Below are 20,000 nucleotides of genomic sequence, written 5' to 3'. Positions count from 1 at the left end.
CTCTCTCCCTCCACCTCCCTCTCTCTCTCTTTCTCTTTCTCTGTTCAGTGTTCAGCAGAGGAAGGTAATCTGAGGTGTTCCTCTAAGAGGATAACCCTCTCCAGCCAAGTCTCTCCTCATTAGAGCACAGACACACACACGCACACACACACACACACACACGCACACACATGCAACAAGTGTGTGTTTGTTTCCTAGCCTACAGATGATAGTCTTAGTGGAGGGGTTCACTCCTGATGTTCCCTGCTGTGCTGAGACCAGCGTATTCACAAAGACACACGCAAACACACACCAGCACACCAGCACACACATATATGCGCAAGCACACACACACACCTCCTCAACACTCGACACAAACACAGACCCTGTAGCCTGGAGTATTAGTTGCAGGGAGTTTTTTCCCTGGAGGGGTTTGAGAGAGATTGATGGAGCGAGGCAGCAGGTTTGTTTTCCAGCTCTTTGTGGAGCCAGGGTACTGAGGCATAGTTAAAGCATTAGCTACAGAGGAGAGGGCCCTTCTGAAGGGGGATGGATAGAGGCAGCTCGCAAACACACCTCACTCAATCACATGAAACTAACACACCCACACTGAGAGAGACGGAACACACACAGACACACACAGACACACACAGACACACACAGACACGCACAGACACACACAGACACGCACGTGCACACACAGAAAAAAACAAACACACAAATTGCCTTCATTGCTATTTGTTTACTGCAGCGAGCGTTCACGCACACACACACTCACACACACACACTACTAAACTGACTGAGAGCAGTCACGCCTTTTGTGCAGAGAGAAGTTCCTAAAGTGCCGCGTGTAAACCCCTCAGGCTCTGAGCCGGGTGGATTATAGCGTCGTAGTGGGGACTGGGGCGGGGGCAGGGACTGGGCAGGGACTGGGGCTGGGGCTGGGGCTGGGGCTGGGGCTGGGCAGGGACTGGGCAGGGACTGGGCTGGGGCTGGGGCTGGGGCTGGGGCTGGGGCTGGGGCTGGGGCTGGGCTGGGGCTGGGCAGGGACTGGGGCTGGGGCAGGGACTGGGGCTGGGGCTGGGGCTGGGGCTGGGGCTGGGGCAGGGACTGGGGCTGGGGCTGGGGCTGGGGCTGCTCCAGCCCCGGGAGGAAGTGATGGATCTGTGTGGTTCCAGTTTATGGTTCCACGTCCCCTCAGAGCTGAGAGCTAACCCATTACTGCTGAGATGGGAGTAAGTAAGGACCCATGAGCCTGCATGTTGACACGTTTAACGTGTCCGAGACGCCGTTCGAGTGTGTGAGAGTCTGGTTTATGTAAACATCGCTCTTTATATGCTTTCAGAGGACTCGTAGTGTGACACTTCCTGTGTGCTGGCGCTCTGAATCTGATTCGGAGGCAGAAGTGTCATCCTGTTCTGAGGGGGACGTCTGCTAAAGAACTCCAGACGTGTTTGAATGTGTAATTAACCTTCAGAACTTGTCTATGGGGTAAACAAACACGGTTTTCACGTGAACTCTCTGGTGCTGTCACAGCTGGAGAGGGGATGCGTGTGTGTGTGTGTGGTGTCTATTTATCTGTGTGTTTTGTGTGTGTTTCTGTGTGTGTGTGTGTCTGTATCCGTGTGGTGTGTCTGTGTCTCCGTGTGGTGTGTGTGTGTCTCCGTGTGGTGTGTGTGTTTGTGCCAGCACAGCATGGTGGTGTGTTAATGATAATGCAGATGCTCGCTGTAATGCTGATTGTAACGACCCCGTTGTTCTCTGACAGATTGGCTCGTTCTGTTTATTCCACCGTTTGTTTGTTAGCGTAGCGCGCTACTGATGACACTCTGCCCATCCTCCTGCCTGCCCTGTCCTAACATCTCCGGAGTCAGCCTGTGATGGAGCGCTGTTGTACGCCGTTAACGGCACCGGTAACGATTTAGAATGATCACCAGGGGCATTAGAGTGAGTGTTTTATCGAGCCATAAACATACTGCTAATGAAGAATGGTCCTTGACAAGGTGGTAACCCTGCACGCAGCCTTACACACACACACACACACACAGGACAGTTATGCACACGCACACTCATACATGCCTGTATGTACACACACACTCATACACGCCTGTATGTACACACATACTCATAGCTACATGTACGCACACGCACGGCTATACTTGCGCGCACACACCTTCTGCTGAAAGGCACCTAGACAAGATGCCCTCTGTGCACACACACACACACGCACAAGCACACACACACGTACACATGCATGCACAGCTACATGCACTCAAACATCCAAGCACACTCACGATCGTCCACATGCACATAAGGCTTCTCGTGCACACGCACACACACTTTCTGCTGAAATGTAAGTTCCTTGTCCCTGCTGCAAACAGCAACTGATGCCTGTGTGTGTGTTTGTGTGTGTGTGTGTGTGTGTGCATCCATATATGTACTCTGTATCAAATGGTTGTGTGTGCTAGTGTGTGTGTGTGTGTGTGTGTGTGTGTGTGTGCATAGGAATCCAGAATTTTCTGTGTCATAGGAGTCTGCTAATTTCCCCTAAATCCTCTCAATCTGGGACCCCGGGCCCCAGGTGGGCACTATTACACACCAAAGCCTCTGACTGTTGAACGGCACACACATTAACACACACACATTAACACACACACATCAACATACACACACTGAAAATCATGGACTCCCGTGCAGTACTCCAGTATGGCCTTTGGCTGAACCCTGACCTGTTGGTCTAGTGACATCTGTGTGTGGGGTTTGTGTGTGAGTGTGAGTGTGTGTGTGTGTTAATTTGTACAATGTGCTAGTTTTCACACCCTGTCTCATGGCCTTGATGATGAGTAATGAATCATTTTGATTGGTTAGAAATGACAGTGGCAGTCAGGTAACGTCATGATTGGTCCACATCAAATACAGTAGTCAAACACTCTGCATCACTGTGGCATTTATTAAAACAGAAAGGCTGTGTTCCTATGTTCCTAAATAAAGACTTCCTGGTTTTTAAGAGGACGTTTTGTGTTTTTATGTTTAAAATGACAAATGCGCCCCTAACATTTCTGGATGCTTACAAACCGAGCCCGTAGTCAAATGTGAAACCAATTTAAACGTCAACCCCCCTGCAAGCACAATATCGTTTATCTCTGTTTGACCTCTGTTTGGGGGGGGGGGGGGGTTGTGTGTGTGTGGGGTGGGTGTGTGTGTGTGGAGGGAGGGAGGGTGGAAGGGAAGGAGGGAGAGAGAGAGAGAGAGAGAGAGAGAGGTGGAGGGATAGAGAGAGAGGTGGAGGGGGAGAGAGAGAGAGAGAGAGAGAGAGAGAGAGAGAGAGAGAGAGAGAGAGAGAGAGAGAGAGAGAGAGAGAGAGAGAGAGAGGGAGAGAGAAAGGCGGAGAGAGAGAGAGGTGGAGGGAGAGAGGGAGAGAGAGAGATATATAGTCCTCTGATGGGTCTGTATGGTTCCTCTTGATTCCTCTCGTCCAGTAAACAGAATGGATGCCTGTTTGGTTTTTATAGGTTGAATCAAACATACTTGTTAATGTAGGCGCTGTGCTGTGAGTAAAGTCTTTACAGTTTCAGGGGCTTCAGGGGTTTATTGACAGAATTTGCAGCTCTACAACAGGTCAAAGGTTTTACCAGATGTTCTTGGTGGAGCTATATGTCTCCCTGCTTGGGCCATCAATTTAATGCAAATATCTCTCTCTTCCTCCTCTCCCTTTATTCCTCCTGCTTTTTCTTCCTCTTCATTTGTCCTCCTTCCCATCCTTCATCCCTTCATCCGTGTCACTCCTTTCCTCTCCTACTCGCCCTGCTCTGTTGTCTCCCCCCGTCTCCCCCCTCCCTCCCTCCCTCCCTCCCTCCCTCCCTCCCTCCCTCCCTCCCTCCCTCCCTCCCTCCCTCCCTCCCTCCCTCCCTCCCTCCCTCCCTCCCTCCCTCCCTCCCTCCCTCCCTCCTACCTCCTCCCTCCCTCCCTCCCTCCTCCCTCCTCCCTCCTCCCTGCAGACATCCGGGGCATCCAGGACTTCTTGGACCGCCTGTCCCAGCAGGGGGTGGACGTGTCCCTGCAGAAGGTGGAGTCCAACATTAACGGGATGATCTCGGGCATGTTCCGCACCATGCGTGTGGATGAGCTGCATCGCTACAGGGACACGCTGAGACGAGCCGTGCTGTTCATGAGCGCAGCCTCCGCCAAGGCCTTCATCACCGAGGTAGGGGCGCACACACACACACGCCTACACACACCCATACCTAGACACTCACACACAGATCCACAACTGCAAAGCTGTGCTATTCTCATTAGTCACACTGCATGTTATCACCTGGAAAAGGAATCTCACACACAAACAGACTCCACTCATGGTGTGTGTGTGTGTACGCATTGATGGAGACAGTTCATGGTTTAGCCTCCAGACTTCAATTATTATTAATTTATTTTTTCAATCCTTATTTTATCCAGACCAGAAATATGACACAATAGCCAATGTACACTGTAGAATAATCTCATTAACGTAGCTCTCATTGGACATGAGAAGATGGAATTGGGGCCACAAGGACCAGTGTGTGACACTGTTCTGACTTCCTCTGCTTCTAATTAGACCTGACCTCCGAGAGAAGCAATCACAGTGTGGTGTAGGATGCGTGTGTGTGTGTGTTGCATGTGTGTGTGTGGGTTGCATGTGTGTGTGTGTGTCGGGGTGTTTGCAGGGTTGTGTGAAGGGGTGTGTGCTGCATGTGCATGTGTCAGGGCTTGTGTGTGTACTGGTGTGTAGTGGTGCGTGTGTTTCTAGTGGTATGTGTGTGTGTGTGTGTGTGTAGTGTGTAAGGGTGTGTGTGGTAGGCTATCAGAACGCACCATGGTAACCTAGAGGCTGAAAGATGGACGTGTGTATGCATGTGTGTGTGTGTGTGTGTGTGTTTGTGTGCGGTATAATCAGGGCCAGACTAGTGCCTGGAGGCTTGACAGGAAGGGGTGGGGTGGGGGGTGGAGGGGGGGGGGGGTCACTCCTCCTAATAGAGCTCCTCTAACCAGAGGGACAGGGTGACATTTGAGGGACATTTGACAGGAGAGTGTTGGAGTGAGACGCCAGCCCTGCAGGGCTCCAGTCCAGCCTGTGTTTGTCCTGCTGAAAGAGAGAGACAGCACCACCTGGAGGGGCAGGACCTCACACGTGCTAGTGTGTGTGTGTGTGTGTGTGTGTGTGTGTGTGTGTGTGCGTGTGACCATGAGCTGGACTGCCTGTGCTCTCACAGTAGGCACACGTAGAGGTTTCCTCAGACTCTTCAGAGATTCATTATCCAGCCTTTATTTAAGAGCGGAGCTGCCAACCTAATTTCAGATACACTCAACAGACCTTTCCCCTCAGACGATTGTATGCCAGCTCAATTTACATCTTACATTTATTTGAGATGTATTAATTTCTTTTCTGATTTCATACCATATGCAGAATGCCATGATAATGTATGAATGACATTACCTTCAGGATATGTCAAACAATGCTTTTTAATATAGGAAAAGCCTCCTGAATAAGAATCGTAAGGTTTGCAGGAAGCCTTGCTTTTCCTGTCAGAGGACATCATGTGACAGGTCTAGAGCAGTTCAGAATGTTCTAGAGTCGTGAGACGTGACGTCCTGTACCGACCCGCCCGACCTTACCTGACCCCCTCACCCTCCCCCTCCCCCCTCTGCCTCCCCAGCTGCCCTCGCCAGCGCTGGTTTAATCAAGTTTGAGCACACTCACTCTTTAGAGATCCCAATCTCCACCCGTGCTCATCTCTCTCTGTCTCTCTCATCCTCCTCTCTCTCCTCTCTCTCTTCCTCTCCCTCTCCCTCCGTCTCTCCTCCTCTCTTATCCTCCTCTCTATCATCCTCCTCTCTCCTCTCTCTCCTACGCCTCCCTCTCCCCCCTTCTCTCATCTTCTCTCTCCTCTCTCTCTTCCTTCTCCCTCTCTCCTCTCTCTCTCATCCTCCTGTTACCGTCAAACAACTCCTCGAAATGTCAGAGGAGAAAAGAGCCTCTTCACTCCTCTCCTCCTCCTTATCAAAAGGAAAAGCCAATAAATAAAACAGTCTGTCTCTACCTGGACAGACTTTATCTGGCGGTTATTAAAGCTTCCCAAACACACCTTGAGTCCCATCAGCGCGGCAGTGCAGGGCAGTGCAGGAGGAGGGAGGGGGGGGGGGTGATATTAGCAGACTGTGTGCAGACACCGCCTGGCCCCCTACAGAGATAATGGCCATCCTGTGAGGATGTGTTGACAGTGGCCCTGGTCCCTTCATGCTCCTCGTTCAAGCTCTTATACTGCTTTTTGCGGAGGTTAAAGGACTCCTTAATTACTTACACATGCTCAGGCAAGACCAAAACAGTGTGTGTGTGTGTTTTTTTATATGTGTGTATCTGTGTGTGTGTGTGTGCATCTGTGTGTGTGTGTGTGTGTGTCTGTGCGCAGCAGGACCCTTGCCGTGACAAGGCCCCGCCCACCACTAATGTCTCTTCTGAACGAACTGTCATTTGACGTTTAAGTAATAAAGTTGTGTAAAGTGACAAATGGGTTTTGACTGGAATCCTAATCTGGTGCTGAGAAGGCAAGCCACCCAGAGAGCTGCTTTAAAATTAGAATACCGATGGGAGACACACACACACACACGTACACACACACACACACGTACACTTGGACAGGGACACACACTTGTGCACGCACATACACTAGTGTCCTTAGTTAAACTCTCTAGTTCTTTATACACACACACTCTCTCAGACACAAACTCGCACACATACACACTGTCAGTCACACACATACACTCTTAGACAATGTGTGTGTGTGTGTGACTGTGTGTGTGACAGAGGTCCTTCAGTCTCATGTCACCATAGTGACAGCTCGAGCAGGGAGAATGCTAGCCCTACATAGCGTTCAGATGCACAACTAACAACACACACACACATTCACACACACTTCAGTGTGTGCCAGCAAGTGCCAAAGTGCCGAGTCACAGTCTCAAGGTAAACATCACCTGTCAGCCAATCCTGCTGCAATCCTGCGGTCCATCTGCCTCTCTCTCTCTCTCAATTCACACCATGCACGCACACACACACACACACGCACACACATCCAGAAAACAGGGAGAGAAGACAAAGCCATAGAATGATAGAAGTGGACACAGAAGTACAGGTCAAACACTCGGGCCAATGAAAAGCAAGGACAAAGTCAGTCAAACGCATCAATCACTCCACCCAGTTTAACTACACCACAGTACAGGACACACACACACGCTGAAACCCTCACAAACATAACAAAATACGGAGATAAAACTAAAGCATTGTCTGTTCTCTGTGTGACAGGTTATACTATACAAACTGCGTAAAAAAAGGGAGAGGGAAGGAGAGGGGGGGGGAGGAGGGGGAGGGAAGGGGAGGGAAGGGGAGGAGAGAGGGGGAGGGAGAGGAGAGGAGAGTAGAGTAGAGGAGAGGAAAGGAGAGGAGAGAGGGGAGGGAGAGGAGAGGAGAGGAGAGAGGGGAGGGAGAGGAGAGGAGAGGAGAGAGGGGAGGGAGGGAGAGGAGAGAGGGGAGGGAGAGGAGAGGAGAGGAAAGGAGAGGAGAGAGGGGAGGGAGAGGAGAGGAGAGAGGGGAGGGAGAGGAGAGGAGAGGAAAGGAGAGGAGAGAGGGGAGGGAGAGGAGAGGAGAGAGGGGAGGGAGAGGAGAGGAAAGGAGAGGAGAGAGGGGAGGGTGAGGAGAGGAGAGGAGAGAGGGGAGGGAGAGGAGAGGAGAGAGGGGAGGGAGAGGAGAGGAAAGGAGAGGAGAGAGGGGAGGGAGAGGAGAGGAGAGGAGACGAGAGGAGAGGAGAGGAAAGGAAAGGAAAGGAAAGGAGAGGAGAGAGGAGAGGAGAGGAGAGAGGGGAGGGAGAGGAGAGGAGAGAGGGGAGGGAGAGGAGAGGAGAGAGGGGAGGGAGAGGAGAGGAGAGGAGAGAGGGGAGGGAGAGGAGAGGAGAGAGGGGAGGGAGAGGAGAAGAGAGAGGGGAGGGAGAGGAGAGGAGAGGAGAGAGGGGAGGGAGAGGAGAGGAGAGAGGGGAGGGAGAGGAGAAGAGAGAGGGGAGGGAGAGGAGAGGAGAGGAAAGGAGAGGAGAGGAGAGAGGGAGGGAAAGGAGAGGAGAGGAGAGAGGGGAGGGAGAGGAGAGGAGAGAGGGGAGGGAGAGGAGAGGAGGGGAGAGGAGAGGAAAGGAGAGAGGGGAGGGAGAGGAGAGGAGAGGAGAGGAGAGGAGAGAGGGGAGGGAGAGGAGACTCATCAAACTCTGCACGATGACCGCACTGCCATGGCAACAGAGAGTGGGCAGAGTGACCCATGACTGAGCCTATTATGGGATAGGGGAGGAAACACTGGTGTTGGAGAGAGGGGGTGAGATGGAAAGAGGCATTGAAAGGGAGATGAAGAGAGATAGGCAGGTAGACAAAGAGGGGGGAGAGGGGAGGGAGATGAATAGTTGCAGAAATGAAGAGGTGCTGTTTGGAAGGAGGAGGGAGAGGGAAGGGGGGAGAGGGGAGACGGCAACATAACTGAAGCTACTCAAGCTGAGAAATAGACATGTGTGTGTGTGTGTGTCTGTGTGTGTGTGTCTGTGTGTGTGTGTCTGTGTGCTGGACTTCATGGTGAGAACATTCATGACCTCGGAAACACAGTGATGAGGGTTGTCAAGGTTACGAAGTGGAGAGGCCAGGTAGAGGCTAGGAAACGAGGAGACAGAAAAAAAGATGGTAGAGGCCAGGAGAAGCTGGGAGGCCAGGGGAGGGTGGGAGGCCAGGGGAGGCCAACAGAGGCTAGCGGAGGATAAGAAAGGCTACAGAGGTTGGTGGAGGCCAGAGGGTGTGGAGTACTATTGACTGGTTCTCTTGCTGTGAGCACACATGGTCAGCCTGTAAATATTAAAGTGCAGATCCTCTAGTCCAAATCAGTTTGATCAACAAAACTATGTGTATACTTAACAGCTGGGGGTTATTGATCTGAGCAAGGTAATAGGGTCGCTGCTGTCTGTCCGTGCACACACACACACACTTAGTGTGACAGGAGGAAGGAAGGAAGGAAGGAAGGAAGGAAGGAAGGAAGGAGACATTAGAAGAGAAAAGAGAAGGGATCAAATAGAGCTGAATTGCTTCTCTAGCTTCCTGGATGCACCACACACACACACACACACACACACACACACACACACACACACACACACACACACTGTGTAGCTGTGCAGACAATTATGCTTTACACTGAAGCTGGGATCATGAAACAGAACATGTTCACAGTGTGCAAGCATACTCTCTCTCTCTCTCTCTCTCTCTCTCTCTCTCTCTCTCTCTCTCTCTCTCTCTCTCTCTCTATCTCTATCTCTCTCCCTCTCCCTCTCCCTCTCACATACACACACACACACACTGACCCTTGGAAGCCCCACGTTCCAGATTAGTCCAGCATAATATCGGAAAGTCACATTGAATCTGAATCAGCTCTGTTTGCTGTCTGCAGGGAATGGACTCTGTCTATAGATGTTTTTTCTCTCTCTCTCTCTCTCTCTCTCTCTCTCTCTCTCTCTCTCTCTCTCTCTCTCTCTCTCTCTCTCTCTCTCTCTCTCTCTCTCTCTCTCTCTCTCTCTCTCTCTCTCTCTCTCTCTCTCTCTCTCTCTCTCTCTCTCTCTCTCTCTCTCTCTCTCTCTCTCTCTCTCTCTCTCTCTCTCTCTCTCTCTCTCTCTCTCTCTCTCTCTCTCTCTCTCTCTCTCTCTCTGTCTGTCTGTCTCTTAGTCACTATGTGAGAAGATAGTGTTGTAATCCTCTTAACAGGTCCCTACCATCGACCCAGCCAATACCTCCTACCGATGAAGTATGTGTATGTGTGTGTGTGTGTGTGTGTGTGTGAAGCCTGGGGGATTGGGGTTGAACATACGTGCGTATGTTCAGCATCGCTGCAACGCCCCTTTCTCATTGATCATTCCCATGTCCAAATGTCAACCAGGAAGTGATCACAGAGCCCTCAGCCGACTATGATTTATGATCCTCGGTGCCTCTGGGCGACCCTGGGATCCATATCTGACATCCTCTCCTCAGGGCGGCTCTGCATCTCTGCTCAATACTCGGGAGGGACAAATGACGGGTTTATAACCCCTGACTGCCCCCCTGCCCTCCCCAGCGCAGGTCACTCTATCAAAGACTTATACGGACAGGATCAGTTGTAATTATTGGATGTCAGAGTGAAAGGAGAGGTGCAGGGCAGGGCAGCAAAACAAAATACACCCAATGTAGAAGCTGATGTTGACAAATCTCAATGCAGAAAAACTCGATTTGGGCTGTGTGTGTGTGTGTGTGTGACTGACACTTCCTTAGAAGTAAAGAGGATGGAGAGTGAATGTTCTCTCTCAGCCCTGGTGGAACAAAATCAATAGAGTTTAATTTGTATCTCAGGTTGGGGCTGACTGGCCGACTGGCTGACTGGCTGGTTGGCTGGGTGGCTGACTGGTTGGCTGGTTGGCTGGTTGGCTAGTTTGCCGACTGACTGTCTTTCTGGCTGGCTGGCTGGCTGGCTGGCTGGCTGGCTGGCTGGGTGGGTGGGTGGTTGGCTGGCTGGTTGGTTGGCTGGGTGGGTGGGTGGCTGGTTGGCTGGTTGGCTGGTTGGGTGGGTGGGTGGGTGGGTGGGTGGGTGGGTGGGTGGGTGGGTGGCTGACTGGCTGGCTGGCTGGTTGGCTGGTTGGCTGGCTGGCTGGTTGGCTAGTTTGCTGACTGACTGTCTGGCTAGCTGTCTGGGAGTGTCTTAGTTTTAGGGTGAGTGCAGTGTTGTGTGACCAGGCATGTGTTGGCCTAATTAAACACTGACAGTAATGAGCTGATTTACGCCTATTAGGCCCCTTGGAGAGATTCAAGCATACCTCCAATGAAGCACCAGCGCATGTCTGTTCCAAGATACACACACACACACAAAGATGTCCTAAACACGCTCATCCAACACACACGTACGCACCCACAAACACAGTCCACTCACTATCCCCAACACACGTAAACACACCAAGTCTTCAGAAAAAAGTTATTTACCTTAAAGTTATTAAGTTCTGAGGACGATGTTCAAACAGTGTGTGATGTTAAAGACGTGTTTGTGACGATCCATCTAACAAACGTCTTAACGCAATATCCCATAATACAACCAGCGTGACATGCTGACACATTCCTGACGTCCCCATGACGACGTGAGACCTCCCGGAACATTGAGGGTTCCTGACAGGAGTTACCCTCACACACACACACACACACACTGGGCAGACATGATGGACTGAGGCGAGGCAGGGGGGAGGTGACATTCCACCTAAATGCCAAGAGTGACATCATCCAGGATCTCTGATGTATTAGCTTGCACTCTGCGTGGTGTGTGTGTGAGAGCCATCACACACACACCATCACACACACACCATCACACACACACCGTCACACACACACCATCACACACACACCGTCACACACACACCGTCACACACACACCATCACACACACACCGTCACACACACACCGTCACACACACACCGTCACACACACACCATCACACACACACCGTCACACACACACCATCACACACACACCATCACACACACACCATCACACACACACCGTGACACACACACCATCACACACACACCATCACACACACACCATCACACACACACCGTCACACACACACACACCATGACACACACACACCATGTGTGCCTCAGAGCTGCTGGACATCCCTCCTCTCTGCTGGGAGACACGGCGCCCTTCTGAGGCGGCTGAAGATGCACTTCCTGTTTGTGTGTGCCGTAACCAATCACAACCCTCCTGCACATCCATTTGGAGAAAAGCGTTGGCTGAATGAATACATTACATCACAATCATGTATACAGACAGTCATAGCCTATCACAATCATGTATACAGACAGTCATAGCCTATCACAATCATGTATACAGTCATAAACAGCCAGTCACAGACAATAACAGTCATACACTCATCCAATTACAGCACATCACTATCTTTCTGTCCTCTTATGGAAATACAACAAATGGGAGGAATGTTGGTTTTATTGCAATGACAAACCATCTGAGTCTAAAAGTCTAAAAACAATAGTAGGTATAACATTGTCCGTGTGTGTGTGTGTGTGTCTGCATGTGTGTGTTATCTATCTTGGCTTGATTTGATATTAAATCATGCATGAAATTGGAGTACACAGTCATTTTTTCGATTAAGAGTTCTTTATTTGATAGGCCAGTCACACAGACTCGCTCACACGAACACACACACATGCACAACCTCACACACAAACATGCACAGGCACTCACACATGACCCACACACACACACACATGCACAACCCTCCTCAGTTTTTTCGGCTGGTCTGGTTCCTCGTCTGGTTCCTCGTCTGGTTCCTCGTCTGGTTCCCCGTCTGGTTCCCCGTCTGGTTCCTCGTCTGGTTCCCCGTCTGGTTCCTCGTCTGGTTCCCCGTCTGGTTCCTCGTCTGGTTCCCCGTCTGGTTCCTCGTCTGGTTCCTCGTCTGGTTCCCCGTTCCCACGGTCTGAGAGCAGCGTTCCAAGCAGCGGTGGGCGGGGGGGTAGATAGATTTGGGAGAGGGGCTCAGAGAGCTTCTCCTGGTAGAATCAGTCTGCTTTGATCTGCAGGCACGCCCTCCTCTCACCTGCAGTCACACGGTGGAGAGATGAAAGAGAGCCTCTCTCTCCCTCTCACTGGAGGAGGGGGAGAGAGAGAGAGGGGGAGAGGGAGGGAGAGAGATAGACAGAGTTGAAGGGAACAAAAGACAAACAGAAGAAGTAAAGAGTTATCTAATGAGCTAATATTTGAACCCCAAAACCATTCCGGTCACTGTGTGTGTGCGAGTGTGTGTGGGGGTGTAAGTGTGTGAGTGTGTGTGTGTGTCGTCTTCACATCACTGTGGACGGTAGCAGGAGGAGGAGGTTCAGTCAACTCTGTGGCGTCTGCCAGAATCAATAGTCTTGACCTTGACCCTGGACTCCACACTCCCTCTCTCTCTCTCTCTCTCTCTCTCTCTCTCTCTCTCTCTCTCTCTCTCTCTCTCTCTCTCTCTCTCTCTCTCTCTCTCTCTCTCTCTCTCTCTCTCTCTCTCTCTCTCTCTCTCTCTCTCTCTCTCTCTCTCTCTCTCTCTCTCTCTCTCTCTCTCTCTCTCTCTCTCTCTCTCTCTCTCTCTGTGTGTGTGTGTGTGGACGTGTTGTTAGTGTGGAAGGTAGGAGGAGGTATATGAATGCATGTGTGTGCGCGTGTGTCGACATCTTTCTCTGTACTGTGTATGTGTGTGTGGGTTTTGAAGGACAGTTCTGAGCACTGGTAATTGAATCTTCTCTTAGGGTTACCCTGAGTACTAAAGCCTCTCTCTTTTCAGAATAGTGTTGGTGTGTGTGTACACATATATATTGTCAATGTGTGTGCGTGTGTGTCTCCACATGCATCTGGCCCTAATCAGCCCCAACATCTGCCCTCGCTCCCCTCTCTCTCACACACACACACACACACATACAGGCAAACACATACACTTTACCCCTTGCAATAGAACTTGAGCATAACCACATCTGTGCTTAGTGCTGGCCATACTGATGTGTAAACTCTTTGCTGGAAGACTGAACATCACACACACACGTGTGCACACACATGCAAGTAGGCACACACACACACACAGAGAGAGAGAGAGAGAGAGAGAGAGAGAGAGGAGAGAGAGAGAGAGAGAGAGAGAGAGAGAGAGAGAGAGAGAGAGAGAGAGAGAGAGAGGGAGGGAGGGAGGGAGGGAGGGAGGGAGGGAGGGAGGGAGGGAGGGAGAGAGAGAGAGAGAGAGAGAGAGAGAGAGAGAGAGAGAGAGAGAGAGAGAGAGAGAGAGAGAGAGAGAGAGAGAGAGAGAGATTACAACAGAACCCTGAGTTGGTTTTCTCTGGGGAGAGAGAGAGGGGGAAGAAGAGACAGTTGAGTGGAGAGAGGAGAGGAGAGGAGGAGGAGAGGAGGGGAGGAGAGGAGAGGAGGAGGGGAGGAGGAGAGGAGGGGAGGAGAGGAGGGGAGGAGGAGAGGAGGGGAGGAGAGGAGGAGGAGAGGAGGAGGGGAGGAGGAGGGGAGGAGGAGAGGAGGGGAGGAGAGGAGGGGAGGAGGAGAGGAGGGGAGGGGAGGAGGAGAGGAGGGGAGGAGAGGAGGGGAGGAGGAGAGGAGGGGAGGAGAGGAGGGGAGGAGGAGAGGAGGAGGAGAGGAGGGGAGGAGAGGAGAGGAGGAGGGGAGGAGGAGAGGAGGGGAGGAGAGGAGAGGAGGAGGAGAGGAGGAGGAGAGGAGGGGAGGAGGAGAGGAGGGGAGGAGAGGAGGGGAGGAGGAGAGGAGGGGAGGAGAGGAGGGGAGGAGGAGAGGAGGGGAGGAGGAGGGTGTGTCTCCTGCTGGTGCTTTACGGCCGGTGTCGGAGGCCTAATCATCAGGTTTGATGGCGTCTTTGTGGAAGATTAAAACACTATTAACACCTCGCCGTCATCCTGGCCAGCTGTTGCCGTTGTTTACAGGCCGACTGTGGTTGATGGGTACCGTGGTTACCTAGACGATTACCGCTAATGATGCTCTGCCCTCTTTGCTCCCTTGGAGAAACCTGAAACAGGGGAGGGGGGAGGGGGGAGGAGAGGAGGGGGGAGGAGGAGGGGCAGGGGGGAGGAGAGGAGGGGGGACAGGAGGGGGGGAGGGGTGAGAGGAGGGGGGTGGAGGGGACAGGAGGGGAGAAGAGGGGGGAGGAGGGGACAGGAAGGGGGAGGAGGGGTGAGAGGAGGGGACAGGAAGGGGGAGGAGAGCAGGGGAGAGGAAGAGAGGAGCGGGGAGGAGAAGGGGGGAGGTAGGAGAGGACAGGAGGGATGGAGTTTGGAACCACAGTCTTGTGATGTCACATGAACCAATGGGTTTGTGTTTAAGACTATGATAGTCGTCCTCTTGGTCTAATGGATGATGAAAGATGAAAGAACCTTGTACCTTGACCTGGGGTTGTTACCCTGGTTACCACTAAAACAGGAAGATGCAGAGAGAGAGAGAGACCTGCAGAGTTTCACCAGCTATTATTTTTAATTATGCACACACAGACACAAACACACGCTCACTGTCTCTCTTTCACACACACACACTCTCTCTCACACCCACACTCTTTTGCACATATCAGGGCCTCAGCAGGGCTGTAGTGCACACCAAGGCTTGTTAAAGTCTGACACGAGTTCATCGTGAAGAGATGTTGTTATCAAGTATTAATAGCTCCCTCTGCTCTCTCTAGTTTAGGAGAGACAGCCTCCGTGCTGCACACACACGCACATCTCAGAGAGTGTTTCAATAATAACCGGGGGGCTAAAGAGGAAAAGGTGCCATCCGATACACGATCATCCATTCCAGGAAGCATGGATCATCCTTTTTAAATCTCCAGCCAATCGTCTGCCTCAAGGGTTTTAATCTGACCTATCGTCTGTTCACATGACCAGTCATGCGATTCGTCACAGTTTATCTGACCAATCACCGCTCTTGTTTTCCTCTGCAGGTGGTGGAGACCAATCTGCTAGCGTTTGACTGCCACTGGATCATCATCAACGAGGTGAGTGTCGTGACAACCGTGTTTGGTAGTGTGCATGATGGGTAGTGTAGTTCTGGACAGGCCTGGAAGGGAGCTTGATGGTTAATGGAGATCAGCTCCAGGCAGTTGTCTACACAGCAAGGTGCATGGTGGGTTATGTAGTCCTGTAATGGTGTTCTGGTCTACCCAGACTTGGAGGTAGATGGATAGTGTAGTTCAGCCCGGGCTGTAGGAAGGGGGGGCTCTGGTGGGAGGTAGGTTGGAGAGATAGCAGGGGGTGGTGGGGTGTGTGGGGGGTCAGAGGGGGGTGGGGGTGGGGGTGGGGTCGGAGGGCGGTGGGGGGGGGGTCTGGTTGGAGACAGCAGAGGTCCTGGTGAGCTAAGATGCTGGCAGAGATAAAGAGTGACTGCTCTAATGGATCATAAATGGGGACTAAACTCACACACACACGCAAAATCACACACTCACACGCAGACACACACACCAACAGACTAACACACACGCATCCGGCAGGCAAAGCACTCAATCCCAACTCTCGGCTAGAAATCAGTCTATTTCCAATTTGAATGTGGGCGTGAGGAGTTAGAATGGGCAGACTGCTCGCTGGGAAGTCGAGAAGTCTTGGTAATAATTCTGCTTTATCTGCAGCACTGCAGTCTCAGCAAGATGGGGGGGGGGGGGGGGCAGGGGGGGCACAGCATCCATAATTGATCACCTCTCTCAGCTACATGGAGAGACGCACCATGACATGCAGGCAGGCCAGAACGAACCAAGACTAAGCTCTGTCTCTCAGTCTCTCCATCTCTCTCTCTCTCTCTCTCTCTCTCTCTCTCTCTCTCTCTCTCTCTCTCTCTCTCTCTCTCCCTCTCTCATGGGGGAGTGAATGAGGTCAAGTGCCAGTGCTCTGATCCAATGAGGGCAGCCATCTGGCTGGACAAGAGGGAGGAAGCAGAGGAAGGACGGAGGGCTGGGGCTTGACCCCCACACACTGCCACACCCTACTCACCTGGGGGCGGGGGAGGGGGGCGGGGGGCGGGGAGGGGGGCGGGGAGGGGGGCGGGGAGGGGGGCGGGGGAGGGGGGCGGGGAGGGGGGCGGGGGAGGGGGGCGGGGAGGGGGGCGGGGAGGGGGGCGGGGAGGGGGGCGGGGAGGGCGGGTCTGAAGGGGTCTTGGAGCGTGTTTTGAGGAAGTCTAGGGGATCTGGTCCATGTGTGTGTGTCACTCCCAGGGGCGCGGGCAGAGATGAGGTCACGTCCTCCACATGGGCGGACTGACAGGCCTGAGCTTGGCGACCTGTGCGGGTGGGTACCCAGACGTCACGCCCGCGCAGGGTCAAAGGTCAAACCAGCCCAACCTGGAGAGCGAGAGCGAGAGCGAGACACAACCTCAAACCGACTCCTCTGGAGGATGTTCTGCTCCTCTGGAAGGTTTCATCTCTGAAACACAGCCTCCTCTCCTCAGATGTCATCTCTGAAACACAGCCTCCCCTCCTCAGATGTCATCTCTGAAACACAGCCTCCTCTCCTCAGATGTCATCTCTGAAACACAGCCTCCCCTCCTCAGATGTAATCTCTGAAACACAGCCTCCCCTCCTCAGATGTCATCTCTGAAACACAGCCTCCTCTCCTCAGATGTCATCTCTGAAACACGGCCTCCTCTCCTCAGATGTCATCTCTGAAACACAGTCTCCCCTCCTCAGATGTCATCTCTGAAACACAGCTTCCCCTTCTCTGATGTCATCTCTGAAACACAGCCTCCTCTCCTCAGATGTCATCTCTGAAACACAGCCTCCTCTCTCCCCCCTCATCGCTAAAGTCAGCTCCTGCTGCATCCTGCCTGTCACTGTTGAACCAATCACATCAGCCCAGACTGCGTTAACTCAGCTTAGTTCACACTAAAGGCAGACGCAAACAACAAGAAAAACACTGGAGGGGGGTGGTTCCAGGTCCTTAACAGGATAATAGTTATAATAAAAGTACATTATTATTTTAAATTCTGGCAACGCTTTGTATGGAAATGACATAGATTACAATGTCACTTCATAGCACCACCTTCAGTAAAACATGGGAACTTAGTAGTGTAATTAAAGTGTTTCCGGGAACTTTTACCTCAAACTAACTTGCCTTGTGAGGCTCCAGGACGTAGTTCATTGAGAACCAGACGAGGACACACAAACACACACACACACACACACACACACAGATCATTAGGATGCATTTGAGAGCGTCGACATGGAAAGGACTCAGGTCACATGTTTCAGATGTCGATGGCCTCCGCTCTGATTGGCCACCAGTCACCATGTCACATCACATGAGACTCACCTAGCTTCCCCTTAGACATCAGTAACGATACATCATTTAAACACACGCTTTGGGGTGTGTGTGTGGGTGTGTGTGTGTGTGTGGTCAGGCCTGTGCTAAACCCTAACCCTAATTACAGCTCTTTCCACCTGCAGGGTGTGTGTTCTTGTCCCTCTTGTTTAGGCTCATCACACCCCCCCCGGTCTCTCCTGCCCTGCCCCCCCCACACACACACCCCCCCATCCCCAAATCCCCCCCCGGTCCCCCTCCCCACCACCATGTCAAATCAGTTGACGCTGTCTAATTTGTGCGTAGCAGGTGTGAGTGTGTGGGTGAGTGTGTGTGTGTGAGAGTGTGTGGGTGAGAGTGTGTGTGAGAGAGTGTGTTGGTGAGAGTGTGTGTGAGTGTGTGTGTGTGTGTGATCCTGTTAATGCCTCCCTGGCACAGTATCTCCACACACTCTTGACCGCTGGCTGCGACAACATTTCTCGTTTTGGCGGAGATATTTCCTCGTGGCCTTCCTGGTGTTTAGTTGTTGCGGGAGTCTCGTGACGAGCTGTGTGAGATCATCACAGTGCCACGTTCTGGGCAGGGCATCAAGATCCGCTCAGCCAATCACACAGCGGCATGGGATGGCATTCTTGTCTTTGATTGGTCAGAAAAGGGATGGAGTGGGAGGTCATTGGTCGGGTTGGAGATGAAAACAGAGAGACATAAAAACAGAGAGACATGAATGCACAAACGCTTTATTGCGTTCACACATATTCTTGCACGCACAGACACACATACACACACACTCACTCCCACACACATACACACACACACCTTCGCCAAAGTCACTCAGACGACAGACGAGGACGTGAAAATGAAGAGTGAAGTTGCGTCAGGTGACACGACTGGGATGGTTCTAGACGTCACCAGAGACCCAGCATCGGCTTTCATCACTTCACACACACACACACACACACTCTCTCCCACACACACACACACACACACACACTCTGTCTCGCACACACAAAAACTCTCTCTCACACACACACATACACACCTCCCTTGCCCCCTCACTACGCTTCACTTGGTGTGAATGGGGAAAAAAGTCTTCAGGCTAAAATTAGCCATGATTTTCCCCCCTGGCTTTCACAAGGACATACGGACACACACACACACTCACACACACTCACACGGGCGGTCTGCAGTGTTATCTTATTTGTCGTGAGAACAAAGGGATCCAAACTTTGGTGTTCAAGTACTTCACAGACACACTCTGGGATCGCAGGCAACAACAATGACGTTTCCAACCAATGATTCATCGAAAGTTAATAACACAAACTGTTTGCCCTTTCTTCCACTCTCCTCTTCTTCCACCTCACCCCCTTCCCCCTCTCCACCTCTCCCCCTCTCCCCCTCTCCCCCTCTCCCCCTCTCCCCCACCCCCCGTCCCCTCCTGCAGGAGATCTCTGACCACGACATCCAGGAGCTGGTAATGAAGTCTGTCGGCCGTCTGACCCTGGTACGTCAGACCTTCCCCATGCCCCAGAACACCACCCAGCGCTGTGTCAAGCACAACCACCGTATCAACACCTCCCTCTGCGACCCCAAGGACCCCAAGGCCCACACCCTGGAGGTAGGCCCAGCGCAGGGGGGCAAGGGGGGGCGGGGGCAAGGGGGGGCGGGGGGTAGGTGTCGGGAATCAGGGGGGTTCAATGCAGATGCCCAAAATCTGAAAGTGCCTTAGTGCACCTAGCTAAAGACCTGTGGGTGACGCTCGCCAAGAATTAAGAGAGGTTCTAGAACCGAGAGGGTTCTAGAAACAAGAGGGATCTGTGTTTGGTCGGTGGGTATTTTCCATGAGGAGGAGGTTAGACCCCTGAAGAACAAAATGTCAACCCTCTCCTCCAATCACCTTCAGGCTCCAGATGTAAATTACGCCGTCTCTTCCAATCACCTTGCGGCTCCATATTCTCATCACACCTTCTCCTCCAATCATCTGGCTGCTCTAGACGTTCTCGGGTGCATCCCGTCCAATCACAGCCAAATTAATGATCAGGAAGCGGCTGGTTTTCCCGCCCTGGGCTGTTTTTCCTCTAACTCTGTAATTGCTTTTCCACTTCCTGCCTCAGACGTTCTTGTTTTCGTCCTAAAATATCA

At 52.2% G+C, this 20,000-nt stretch overlaps 1 protein-coding gene across 1 annotated transcript in view; it reads left to right on the top strand.

The window, feature by feature from the left end:
• The window catches only part of grid2 (glutamate receptor, ionotropic, delta 2), a 239,552-nt gene that overhangs the window by 139,745 nt on the left and 79,807 nt on the right, over positions 1-20,000 (top strand). The window contains exons 4-6 of the mRNA XM_084690482.1: positions 3,978-4,183; positions 15,521-15,574; positions 19,303-19,476. Coding sequence (XP_084546608.1) covers positions 3,978-4,183; positions 15,521-15,574; positions 19,303-19,476 — 434 coding nt within the window. The remainder of the gene's footprint in view (positions 1-3,977; positions 4,184-15,520; positions 15,575-19,302; positions 19,477-20,000) is intronic.

The sequence above is a fragment of the Hypomesus nipponensis genome, chromosome 24 (genome assembly GCF_054491055.1).
Source record: "Hypomesus nipponensis isolate SF chromosome 24, ASM5449105v1, whole genome shotgun sequence".
Lineage (NCBI taxonomy): Eukaryota > Metazoa > Chordata > Actinopteri > Osmeriformes > Osmeridae > Hypomesus > Hypomesus nipponensis.
Note: the sequence above shows the minus strand (reverse complement) of the source record. Positions and strands in the feature narration are given on the sequence as shown.